General features: G+C 42.2%; 1 protein-coding gene across 1 annotated transcript in view; it reads right to left on the reverse strand.

Annotated features, from left to right (window-relative positions):
* Positions 1-11,969, reverse strand: part of GNAL (G protein subunit alpha L) — a gene marked incomplete at its 5' end in the record, with an annotated part of 192,698 nt that extends 180,729 nt beyond the window's left edge. Inside the window, one exon of the mRNA XM_080610384.1 lies at positions 11,522-11,969. Within this exon, the coding sequence (XP_080466510.1) occupies positions 11,522-11,969 (448 nt within the window). The remainder of the gene's footprint in view (positions 1-11,521) is intronic.
* Between the last annotated feature and the right edge of the window lie 1,747 nt (positions 11,970-13,716).

Here is a 13,716-nt window from a genome sequence, read left to right on the forward strand (position 1 = left end):
GAACTCAAAAGATGATGTATTTATTTGGTACTTGGTAGTCTCTTCAAATTGCATTTTCTAGCAAGGATTAAGACAGATTAATTCATCATTTTTTTTACACATCATAAAACCAGCCAGTTCAAGTAAGTTTCTGATTATTCTTTTCCTAGGGCTATCAGGATACAGAATACATAGGGGGAAAAACAATGACAGATATTCTTTCAACTTATTTAAAAGTACTTAAACTTTAAAATATGTTTATTTGACCTACGAAGAGACACAAAGTGAGGTTTTTCAGGGAGGCTTTGGATTCACTTTAAAAAAGAAGTCAAAGGAGGGAGAAAAAAACCCAGACAAAAAATAGAAGAAGAAAACTTTGGCTCCTATACTCTTTCAGCCATTTTTAATCTTACAGACATACTGCCATTAAGAAAAGGTTACATTTTAGTGGCAGTCAACATAGTAGGATGATTTATTGTTTAGACTTAAAAAGGTTATGAATTTGTTTTGCCCTGTACCCCATGTACATGTACTAGAACCCTTCAGGTGCTGGAGAGCCTTAGCAGGCTGTGTCACTTTCCCTACACACAATCAGTGCACAAACCCCCGAATTTATTAAGGTGAATAGTCTCCCCCAAAAGTAGAGTCAGGTATTAATACATACCTGCTGCTAAGCATTGTATGAGGATGCAGACCAAGCGTGAAACATCTGCTCATTCTTGTTCAGATCACAAGAGCCCCTGTTTTCTTTTTCTGAAACTGCTGGACCAGGAGCACTAGCAATGGCACTGGGCATAGCATTAAACAGCGTGAAAGACAGTCCCACCTCACCCCTGCCCCACACCCTAATCCTTCTCTAACACAGTCATCTGAAAGGCTATTTGACCTTTTACTGCACTGCTTTCACTTTTCCTCCCATGTTAGAAAGTAACTGTTCAGTCTCTGAGAGACAGATCCCAAGTCTGTGAAACCCTTTTAACTAGACGACTATTGCAAAATGGCCTTTGGAGAGGATTACTCTTCAAGTTATCCCTTCTACATCAAATTACGAGCAACTTCTAGTATCAAGGAACTATTCTCTTTTTTTCAGCTTTTTTGTGAAGCAGTTTTCCTGCCACCTCTGGTAGTTCAAAGACATAGTTGACATACACCTGGAGACAGAATCCACTGACAGAAGAGAGTCCTGCATATTGCAAGCCAAACACCACTGCAGGCATTTTTGTCCTCCCCTCCTCCGCTGAGTCAACATCCTTACCTCTCTGTATGAGTTAAAAGGAGTAAATACGTGCCTCCTTAAATATTACTGTAGTTTCCCCACTTAAAAACAAGCAAGCAACCCAAAAGAAACTACACAACAACTATACTGTTTCAATAATAATCAAGTTGGAAAGACACTATTGAACAAACAAGCACATGAATCCAGACAATACATTGAGTAGAATAAGGAAAGCTGAAAGACCACCAACAGAATTTGGAACAGCTGCCTTATGCACCCTGAGTATACCGGAAACTCATGAACACATCAGAGGGATTGCTATGACTCCTGATGACAGCAAGACACCAGCAAGCACCAAATCAAGCACAACTCTACTGCTTCTGTAAGTCTTCCATTAAGACAAATTAAAGGCTTGAGCACTGAAGAATCACAAAAAGTGTAAGACTGTTCAAAATATTCTTATAAGTACAAATAAAAATGTATTTACTAAAATGAACAATGCATGGCAGTTATTTACATGCAAATTGTTACCCGGTCTTTCTCCAAGTGCCAAAAGCTTGTGTTCTGTTCCCAGAGCTGTTTCCTCATAGGGAAAATCTAGATCAATATGAACTTGAAGTTCAGTTTTTTTGAACAAACCAAAGTAATGAGAATTTACATGAATGAAGGATGGTTAGTTGTTTTTGTGCTTCTCCCTCTCTCCACCAAATGGTGAGAAAACACTATAAAGAATTTGAGATTTGTGTTTTTCTTTCAGAATGTTAAATCAAAGGAAGATCATCTACTCAATCAGAACCAGAATTACTGTCCTGTAGTACCCATTTGCTTTCTGCCATGGAAGTATTTTCCAGGGACAAAAGCAACACAGTTTGAACAGCTACAGTTCTGCATTATGACATGCTCGTGAGTTGGCAGACCCAACAGCTAAAAGGATCTGAAACTCATCGTAAGTTATATCCAATCCTTAATGCAGTTTTCCTGCTTGTTTATACATGACTATGTTGCACAGCAGCACACAACAGTAGTATTCTTGTTATATAATACAAGGTTCTTAAGCACAGCTGAGGCACAAAAAAAAAACCAAACCCAAGTTTTTGCAAAGGCTGGTAAGTGTTTGCAGTTCTTTAGATAAGATATTAGGAAAAAATTTCTTTCCTGTGAGGGTGGTGAGACACGGGAACAGGTTGCCCAGAGAAGTTGTGGCTGCCCCATCCCTGTAAATGTTCAAGGCCAGGCTGGACGGAGCTTTAAGTAACTTGACCGAGTGGAAGTGTCCCTGCTGATGACATGGGAGATTGGAACTAGACAATCTTTAAGGTCCCTTCCAACTCTAACCGCTTTAAGATTATCTTGTTCATCTCTGTCCTAGAAAGTGAATTAGACAATTACAGCAAGCTCAGAGCAGGCTGATAACTCCAGAAGTCTATTTTTAATTCATGTATTCAGTGAGCCAGAGGATTTAAAAAAAAAAAAAAAAAAATTAGAATCTTGTTGCAGAATCCATTAGACTTGCCCTGTTCCTACATAGCTTTAAGCCTATTATATACAACAGGATAGAATCCAATCACATACTCTTGAAGGCTGGTTTAACACACCTAAACTCCTCCATGTGATCTACTGCGTTTACGAGAATTTCTGTGGTCATGTATGTGCACATATAGACATACCTGTGTATTTATCTGAAAAAGTATTGTCTAGAATAGCAAACTATTCTTCAATCAACAAGAAATGAATTCAAGCATGTGGAATAAGAATGAGTGCTGTCTCTTAAAACAAACCAGCAACTTGCTTCTGTTGGAGCTTAGTCGTCCACATGTGAGATGATTCTATGAAAATAAAGATGATTACTAAGAAGGCACTGCCTAACACCATGCTGTGCATTCTGCATTTGCTTCAAGATCCAGAGTGACTAATTTTCCATAATTAAGAAAACTGTAGCATAACAGAGCTGGTAATGCCTCCAGTCACATTCATGACAGTTTTCAATAGAAGGCTGATTTGCTTAACATTAAATTACACTTGGACAGAAGAGGAAGGATCCATGATGATCCACACTTTTGGCAGTTTAACATAGCCTTCATTCTTCATGATGGAAGAAGAAAAATCTTTACATCCATTCTAATGCATATATGACAAATTAAATGCAGAGTATACTACATGTATGTAAAAGTATGCATTTTCCGGTAATTAAATAAGAGTGATTACTCTGCTCTCATGAGACCTCATTTGGAGTATTGTGTGCAGTTCTGGTGTCCTCATCATAAAAAGGACATGGAACTGTTGGAACAAGTCCAGAGGAGGGCCACGAGGATGATCAGGGGACTGGAGCACCTCCCGTATGAAGACAGGCTGAGAAAGTTGGGGCTGTTCAGCCTGGAGAAGAGAAGGCTGCGTGGAGACCTCAGAGCAGCCTTCCAGTATCTGAAGGGGGCCTATAGGGATGCTGGGGATGGACTCTTCATCAGGGACTGTAGTGACAGGACAAGGGGTAACGGGTTAAAACTTAAACAGAGGAAGTTTAGATTGGATATAAGGAAGAAATTCTTTCCTGTGAGGGTGGTGAGGCACTGGAATGGGTTGCCCAGGGAGGCTGTGAATGCTCCATCCTTGGCGGTGTTCAAGGCCAGGTTGGATGAGGCCTTGGGTGACATGGTTTAGTGTGGGGTGTCCCTGCCCATGGCAGGGGGGTTGGAACTAGATGATCTTAAGGTCCTTTCCAACCCTAACTATTCTATGATTCTATGACTGGGAGGAGGGAAAGGATATCCACAGAGAGAGAGAACTCAATTTATTTTCAGGGGTTTATTACAAATGTTTTTCAGCCTGCTTCTTATCTCCATTGCATGCACTAACCCAAACCACAGAAGGAACGTTCTTTTCTTCAGCTTCTGAAGACCAACTAGATGATTTGCTCGAATTGATTACTAAGAAGAGCTCTGTTTTTGCCCTTCATAGGAATGAAAGTTGTCTTAAAAGAAAGAGAAAGACTTCTCAGTTATTTCTGTTATTTCAAATATGTGGGATGGGAAGAGCTTTCTACTTTCACATAGTTTTATAAATTCAAAAATACAGGCTGTTCCCACATAATGTAAATTCTTAGCTGAAATAAAGATAACAGCATTTGAAATACAACCTGAATTTGACTTACTACAGTAATGGTATTTTGGGAAAGAATAATTTATTAGTCTTGAAACCTAACATGACTTTAAATATAAGATTGTAGAGTCATAAATTCCACTTAAGTTTAAAAACAAACAAATGTAAAATACCAGATTATGAGGAACCAATTCAAGTTTGACTTCAAAGAGATCTTATCAGTTAAGATCTTCAACTACAAGTGACTGATGCTATGCCTTATGTTACAAACATTAATTAGAAGATTTTTCTTGGGGCTTTTTGATCCTTTGCATGTGAACACAGAAAATGAAATAATATGTATTTTCTTAAAATACTCTTTATCTTGTCCAGTCCCAAACTACACATCCTTCCTTCTTCATACAGCTTATCTAGAGAGGTTTTAAGTCCTTAAACTTGTATTCAATATTCATGTGCAGACAAATCATGAGAAGGAGTTTCACATATACAGTGCTACAGGGATAATATGAAATACCACTAGTCATTATACTTAACATGCTTATCCACTTTTGGAAAAGGCATAAGTACGATGTGCACAGGCCAGTTATGAGGCTGCACTTCGTCCAGACCCTGCACTCTGGGGATTTAAAAAAGCAAACAAACCACCCAGCCTTATTGAATTTATGATATTATCAATCAAAATAAAACAACTAAAATATTAAAAAAACCTAAACCAGTTGTGTCAGACAGTTGTAATTGCACAGTAAGACAAAGCTTCTGCCCATGAAGTGAAAGATATGTTGATGACTGCAGCACAACAAATACCTCCCAGGGCTAAACAACATGCAAGGCTGTAAGTCTAAACCATAACTGGATGAATTTAACTGGCTACAAAAGGCTGTTTTTATTAAGAACAGACTAAGTAATAACTAATGACGTACATTCTTCATCTCTAAAAACAGATCTGCATCTTCAGTGAAACACAGCCTTAGATTTCTTTTGGAGACTGTGGCACCAGTCAATGGGCTGAGTAACATCTGCTCCAGGCTTTTACTGATCTGCTCAACACATCAATCGTCTACTCTAAGAAAAGCCTCTTGCCAGGCATTACAAAATATCCAAACCACACAAAATTTAAGAAAACACTGCAAAGTATGGTCAAGACTTCCCCAATGCAAAATGGTAACTCGGAAGTTTCTTCTACTGGTGGGTAAGCGACAGCTCTGTTATCTTACTTGCACCATTTTGTTTCTCTACTATTATTTGGAAGTCTGTGAAAGAGAACCATTTCCATCTCATTCAGTAAAAGCAAAACTTTTCTAGAACAGGCAGCAAATAATTTAAACTTAGTAAGCACAGGGAGAGGCAAGTCTCCCCCACAGCTCAGCCAGGATATCAGATTAAAAAGAAGAAAGAATTTTTCGAAAATCAACTCAACTTCCTAAGCTGAAATGGTACCAGACCTGAAAAGTAAGCTGAAGAAAGCCAGGACTTTAGGGAAAAAAAAAACAAAACAAACACAACAAACAACAAAACAAAACAAACAAACAAGAAAAAGGCAACACAAACCAAAACACCCACAAAACCCCAGTAAGTATTTCCTCACATTTGTATAGTTACACTGTGTCAAAGATGCTAAAATGGAAGAAGAAATAATCCCACAATATAACTATAACTTACACAGTTATCTTGGAGATTGGAAAAATATGTTACAATTCAATGAAGGAATGCCAAAGGTCTGGCAAGGTAAGAAATACAGGTTGTGACATTGGGCAGTGGAAAGAAATGAACATGCGAACAAAGTTTCAAACTGTACTTCCTATAAACTTGGGGGACAGAGGTGATGACATGGGGAAAGGGAAAACGTGCAAATCCAGAAGCTTAACAAGCTCTTCAAAATTTCAGCAGTCAAGAAGTTACAGTGGCAATGGGAACTTAAAATTACAAAGAAGTTACTATCGTAGCTTGCTTAATTAAGCACTATGTTACAAAAAGCATTTGTGGAATACACACACTGATATACAAAACTTGCCTAATCAACAAGAGTTCATATTGCCTAAGTAACAGCTGCAGAACTGACCCTTGTACAGTAGTTAGAGCCTCCCAGTAGTGCTACACATAGCATTTAAGAAAAAAACCCCACTTTTTTGTTCTATTCCATGCTAAGTGATTAAAAAATAAGCAAAAGTAATCAAAGAATGGAAATCAGCTAAATCAGCTACTTATGGGCTAAATGCAATTAGTCAGTAATCTACAGAATAAAGGAAAGTGTTGCATTTCAGGGATTGCTTTCAATACACTTTAAAAAACTACCAACATTAAGAACTAATTCCAACATGTCCTGATGACTTCTGCCTACTGGTTTGCTCATCTGCAAGGAGTGTGTATAACACTTCTTATGATGCCATAATTTACAACAAAAGCAGAAGAGCATTTCAAAAGTCACGTGAATGTCTCTTGCAAAGGATTATGGATTACAAACCCCATTTATTTTATGACATTGCTCAGTACTTGGAGCCCATTATTTCAAAGTCCTGAAAATACCTGTTCCTACCAATGATATATCCATTATCTACATGCTAGAACTACCTGGTTGTAAGGATCCTAAAACCTTAAGGATCAGCACAAACCAACATTTTTTTTTTTTGTAAAGACAAAATAGGCATATATAGGATGCAACAAGAGGGTGCAACTGTGGAACACAAACAATGATAGCCAGCTCCATTACGGACATTAGGGAGAAGATCATCTTTCATGGTAAGAGAAAAGCACCCTAGGAACACAGTCTTACACAGGCACAGGGAAAGTATCAGCACATCCAGCTAAACTAAATTCAGGTATTTATCAATCAGCGTGAGTTCAAACTATATAAAAGTTAAAATTAAAGATATTTTTAAATAGATTCATTAGGTTTAATTGTAAGACTTAAAACTGATTTTGGGATGATAAACTTAAGGGTTTGCTGAGGCAGCATACATAAATAACAGACTGCAAGTGTAGTCTAAAATCCACTGTCAGAGCAGAAACCTTTCTTGCAATAGAGTTTAATTCTGACAAGAGTCAACAGGTGTGTAGTTAAAAAAATGAAACTGTAGTACTTTGTAGTACTTTTGTTATACATCTGCCACTTCGGAACTCCCCTCACTTGACAAGGCATCTATGTGTTTGACTTCCATTAATTCAGGGGAGCAGTGTTTCTTTGTATGTTATATATACTTCCGTACATAAACATCATCAAACACATCTAAATTTCGCTATCGAGTCAAAACTTAAGCATTGTGTAAGCAGCTGTAGTACCTTTAAAATAAAATTAAAAAAAACCCCAACACATTACTATCTCCATTTTCTCTCCCTCAATCCCTGTATCATTACTTTCAGTTTCTGTTGAACAGAAAACCTTTTACTTCCAACACTTTCAGTTTCAGTTTAGCAGGGAAGTACAAAAGAATGAGTTCTTAATTCAAAATTAGGACAGCAAGCAGGAGCCCGGGGAAATGGAACAAAAGAGGAGCTAGATGATACTACAATAGCTGTCTAGGAAAAAATAAAAATAATAATAAAAAAATCTATCCATGGCTTACTTCAACTTTACATGAGCCTTGATTATACCACAGTGGTTAGCACTTTGCCTAAAGCCAGTCTGCCTTTACCCCACTTACTCTCAAAATAGTTTAAAATATGAGCCTGGAAATGGGAATTTGAATTGCTTCTATAAAGTGATTTGTAATGTTTGTACAGTTTCTAGGAAATCAGCAGCTAAACAGTCTTGTAGATGAGTGTCTGCAGTTCTCTGGAAATAAGAAAAAAAAAAAAAGAAAAGAAAAGACAAAAAAGGAAAAGAAAAGAAAAAAAAAAAGAAAAGAAAAAGACCAAGCAAAACAAGACAGAAAACAAGCACAAGACCCTGACCAAGCCCTGTAAATCCCTGCAATAAATATGTATGCCTAAAAAAATTCTTCATCTTGGGGTTAGCAAAAGCATCCTAAGAATTTGGTGCAGATTAACATTTTTGCTTGTAAAAATAAAAGGAAAAAAAAAGGGAAACTCAAATAATACAGGGCACAATAATAATCGACTCAAGGTTTCAAGCCCTTTCTTTCTAAAGTGGACATTAAACAAGAAACAGCCAATTGTAGTGGAAAGCTTCCATTTTACGTGGGTTCATCTTGCAGAAGAAAAACAAACAAACCCCAACCAGTGCACCAGCAAAGCCCTCTCATCTCAGTTATAGCCACCTGATACAGATCCACTTATTTATGTGGGAGGACACTTAGCACACACCCCCCTTTTCACAATTATGGGTTATGACATTAACTGTTTCCAAATGTAGGTTACAGGGGAGCTTCAAAACATCATGTGCAGCACGAGACATTAGTCTGGGGAAAGCTGTGACAGGCAAGAACATGCTCTTTGAGAGCTATTTTACAACATACACTAAAACAAGCCTTTGAGACTTCATAATATTTTGGGAACTTAAACGAATAGCTCATCAAGCTGACTGTTTTCATTTGACGTAACGAAAGAATGGGTATGCTTCTAGAGAAAGGTTGTTTTCAAACATATAAAGAAGCTTCTCTTCTAATATACTACTTATTTAGAGACTCTAGAGATTATTAGTGTTTTGATACTAGTGCTTCTAGAGAAAGGTTGTTTTCAAACATATAAAGAAGCTTCTCTTCTAATATACTACTTATTTAGAGACTCTAGAGATTATTAGTGTTCTGATACTAGTGCATGTATTTGCATACCTTTTTGATATCTAGCAGTAGCTCCTTAAAATATACACTTCATTTTCCTCTAAGATTTTGATAACATCCTCTTAACTTGCCCCAGTTCATGTACAAGACATACAAGGACAAATCGAAATGAAACTATTATTTACAAGCTTGTATTTAAAAAGAAACAAAGCTCACACCAACACTGTTGCTCAACTTTGTTTATTCTGTGATGGTTTTCTGCTGTCACTGCATTCACCATTTCCCCTCTGCTATGTATTTCCTCCATGTTGAACTCCAAGAATATTCCTCCTCTCTCTAGCAAAGGTATGCTTTTTAGGTTTGCTCCACGAGGAAAACCTTAGGGACAGGGATCGAATTATTTACCACTAGAAATGCTGTAAAATGTCAAGCTGATAATATTCTTTATTCTAAGACCTTTGTATACATCATGAGTCTCTTCCTCTGTGCAAGACTGAAAATGATTACCTTATACAAGGCAATTTTGCCTTACTCCCTCTCTGACAAATAAACCCTTCCCCATTCTAAATATTTTCCTCTTATCTAGGGCAGCTTTTCCACTTCTTTGCAAACAGAAGCACGAAGCACCTGCAGCTCTCCCAAGATCCAAATCAAACATTTATGTCAGGCCCTGATCTGCCAAGGCTGAAACAACAATCCAGCATTTCCTCACAACAATACAGAGATCAAGAGAGCATTTTCTGATTGTGACACAGATTTAATACAAAATTCAACATAGAGTCTTGAGAGTGTTGAGTTTCTTACAGGGTGCCAAGAGTTGGAGATGGTTTATTTTTCAAATTGCATTGTTTCTGACCAGGTGTTTAATGCTCTAGTTTACTATGACAACCACCCATGTTATAGACCACATGCAGTATCTTTCAGGATCCTTTTGTTCAAGAAACTACATTGCTGTCTAGATGAAGGCCACCAACCAGTATTTTTGCCTTCTCATAACCATACTGGTAACAACACACTTTCAGAGGTTACAAGAAGAAAGACATTTTAAAAATACACTTTTTAAAATGAATATTTAAAATTCTAGAGGTAAATACCATAACAGTTCAAGTATCAGAAGAAATATTCTACAAAGAATATTATTAATTCCATGGAGTAGGAATTGCATCTTCTCTCCTTTCACTGGTTGTACTGGTATCGTACATAAGATCCTACTGGAATCTTATGGTATATAATAAAGCCCATGACTTGTTGTTTTAGAATTAGAGCACTACAATTCTGGCAAACGTTGCTTATACCATTTGTGCACTGCTGTATTTCTCCTCCCCTCATCCACCAACAGGAATGAAGGAATCCAATAACATGGAAACACAGTTTTATGAAGACAGACATAAGAGTACCCAATATCTGTGATGCATATAGATAACCACCAAAAATTCATACATACCACACAACTTTACAAAAACATGCAAAGCAAGTTAACACAAAAGCAAATCAGCATTTCCATGCTAACGGAAAACTGAGATTTATGACAACTGCTAAGAGGCCAAATAAGCCCTCTGCTCAGACGATTAAAAAAAAAAAAACAAACCAACACAACCCTGCAGTATGACTGTTCTGTTTCCTGCAGGAAATGAGATGCTTGTATTAGATACCCCTGTGGTTTTCATACTGTAAATGTATCAGCTGGTACAAATCCTCTGGAGAGGACTATTAACTAATGCTTAGAAAGAGCAGTGGCAACAGCAGACCGCATGTAGCACCTCAGAGAAGAGGGGACAAAAGCTGACAAGTCATCCCTGAAAAAAAAAATAAAATTTGAGGGCCAACAGCTGAAGAATACATCCTGTTGTAAAGGCGATGTCTGTGAAGAATATGCATACCAACACCCGCTTATTTCCCCTTACACCGCTCACTGCTTCTCTAAATAAAGAGCCTATTGCTCATCACTCCGCTCATTTAGGAGCCACAAGCCCATACTACCGCTCATTAAACCACCCCTAGCTACACACGGTAGAGAAGAGTCATCCACGAGCTATGCACATCTCACGCATAGCCATTTTTCCTCCTTTCTGCTGCAGTTCTTCCCTTATGTTTCCCAGCTGCTCTGGCGCTAAGACCAGACCTCGCTGAGGCAGCCCCCCTTGCCGGGGCAGGTCTCCTCTCCTCCGGCAGACCCCTCTGCTCCCCCATCAGCATCGCTCCCTCCCGGCGGCCTGGGTGGAGCCGCTCTCTCTCTCAGGACAACCGCCGATCGCGTTCCCTCCATTGCAAAACCACCGCCAGGGCCAGAAGGGGGGAGGAGGGAAGACGGAGAGGAGGAAAGAAAAAGAAGGGGTAGACCTGTCTGGGGGAGAGCTCAGGCACAGAGACGGGAGGGCAGGGCTGGGGGGGAAGGGAGAGCAGGGGGCAGCGGGGAGACAAAGGAGGGATGGAGGGCACCCAAGGAAAACGGGGGAAGCCGGGGAGGGGGCGCTGCCGGGGAGCCCCGCGAGCACCTGCCCGCCCAGGCAGACGCCTCGCACACGCAGATCTCTGCGCATACACACACACGTACCCAGCAGCAGCAGGCGGTGCGTCTGCTTGTACTCCCGTTTCTGCTCCTTGAGCGCCCGGTCGATGCTCTTGCTGACTTTCCTCGCCTCCTTCTCCGCCTCCCGCTCCTCCAGGCGCAGCTTCTCCCAGGTTCTCTGCAGCGCCGGCGGCTGGTGCAGCGCCTGCTGCCGCGCCGCCTTCCCCCCGCCGCCGGGACCGCCGGCCTTGGGCAGCGGCGGCCGCTCGGGGGCCGCCCCGTTACCGCCGCCGTTCTGCAGCAGAAGCGGCGGCCCGTCCGCCTCCCCGCCGGGCTTACCGCCGGGACGGAGCGGGGCGCCGAGGGGCTGCGGCTGCGGGGCGGCGTGAGGCTCCGCCGGCGCTTCGGGCTCCGAGGCGGCGCCGGTGCTGGAGATGGAGCCACCGCCGGCGTCGCCGAAGAGCCGCGGGCGCAGGCTGTAGCAGAGCCCCATGGCTCGGTGCTCCCGCCGGGGACGGGTTGTGGTGCGGCGGGGTTGGCCTCAGCGCTTCCCGCCGGCCCTAAGCGTCGGGGAGGCGGCGGCGGGCTGGGAAGGGGCGCCTCGGAGCCCCTCACGGCCCCGCTGGGCCATCTTGCATTTTCCTCCCCGGGAGGCGGCAACGGTTTCTCAGCGCCGATCACCTGACACCGAGCTGCCACCGCCGGGTCCACTTTACCGTAAATACCCCAGCGCCAGCCCACCGCGCAGCACCGGGCGCCGGCGGGGGAAGGGCGGGAGCACGCCGCCCGCGCCGCCACACAGGCGCACACACGTTCGCAGCCCCCCCCCCCTTCAACCGGCTCCGCCATCCCCTCACACTCCGCCATCCCCTCACACCACCCCGCCAGATGGCTGCCCGCCTGCGCCGAGGGGGCGAGGGTCTGCCCGCTCCGCGCACAGCCGGGTAGACCCTCGCTGCCTACACCACCCGCCTCCTCGTTTCCTCCCTCATGGAAGGGCCGCCGGGCAGCCTGTGTGAGCCCCGAGAGCTGCAACCCTTCCCCCGGGGGTGGGGGGGATACGGCGGTGGCCGCCTCCTGAGGGGCGGCCCAGGCCCAAGCCGCTGACGGCATTGCCAAGGCCGAGGTCTCTGACAATTGAAGGTCCCCCTCAGAATGACAGCGGCCGGTAGGGAGGCCCTGCAAGCCTCGCCGCCATCCTCACAGCTACAGCACGGTGTTCAGCCGCTATGCACACATGCGGCTTCTCGCTCACAGGCTGACTAACGGTGCCGTGGGAGGTAGGCTTTTGGTGCGACGGGTAGGAGAAAATAATAGGCGGTGTTTGGGTTTGCTCGCTCAGTGTTGGCAATAGTAGTAGTGCGGGCTTGTGGAGCGAAGGCTCGTGCTGGGAGTCAGCCCATTCAAAGGCAGTGGCAGCCCCCCTCATGGGAAATCTTGGACAAATTCAGGCTAGTCAGAATGTGTCTCAAATGTGTCTCCTGCCTCATCCATCTCCACATTCTTCATCATCTTAGTCCTTTTTTTTTGGGGGGGGGGCATGTGGCTACTGGACGAAGCAGTGTGTCTCTAAATCTTAAACCAAAGGTCATGTCATATGTTCACTATTATGATTGATTTATACCTTGGCATAATTTAGAGCCTCTTACTTCAGTAACATCAACTATGTTCATTATTCAGGCTGGAGAACAGAAGGCTCCAGAGAGATCTTAGAGCAGCCTTTCAGTGTGGAGAGGGACTTCTACAAGGGCGTGTAGTGACAGGCCAAGGGGCTTTAAACTGAAAGAGGGTATATTTAGATTAGATATTAGGAAGAAATTCTTTATTATAAGGGTGGTGAGACATTGGAACAGGTTAGCCAGAGAAGCTGTGGCTGCCCATCCCCATAAATGTTCAAGGCTGGGTTGGATGGGACTTTGAGCAACCTGGTCTAAGTGAATGGCAGGGTATTGGAATTAGATGATCTTTAAGGTCCCTTCCAACCCAAACCATTCTAGCATTCTATGATTCATGAACTTCTTTATTGATGCAGTGTCTCTTTGGGTTTTGTAATGACCCTGTAACATTAGGTCATTGGTTTTGTCTCTCTAATTTTCTCCAGTGACCAATATTATGTTAAAAGATGCCAGTATGTATATACTGCTGTATGAAAAAATGGAGGAAGGTCAATTCCTATACTTCTTTCTGATGAACGAATTATAGCAAATTTGCCACTGTTTTTAGTTCCTGTATATAAGAAG

The sequence above is a fragment of the Psittacula echo genome (genome assembly GCF_963264785.1).
Source record: "Psittacula echo genome assembly, chromosome: 2".
NCBI classification, from domain to species: Eukaryota; Metazoa; Chordata; class Aves; order Psittaciformes; family Psittacidae; genus Psittacula; species Psittacula echo.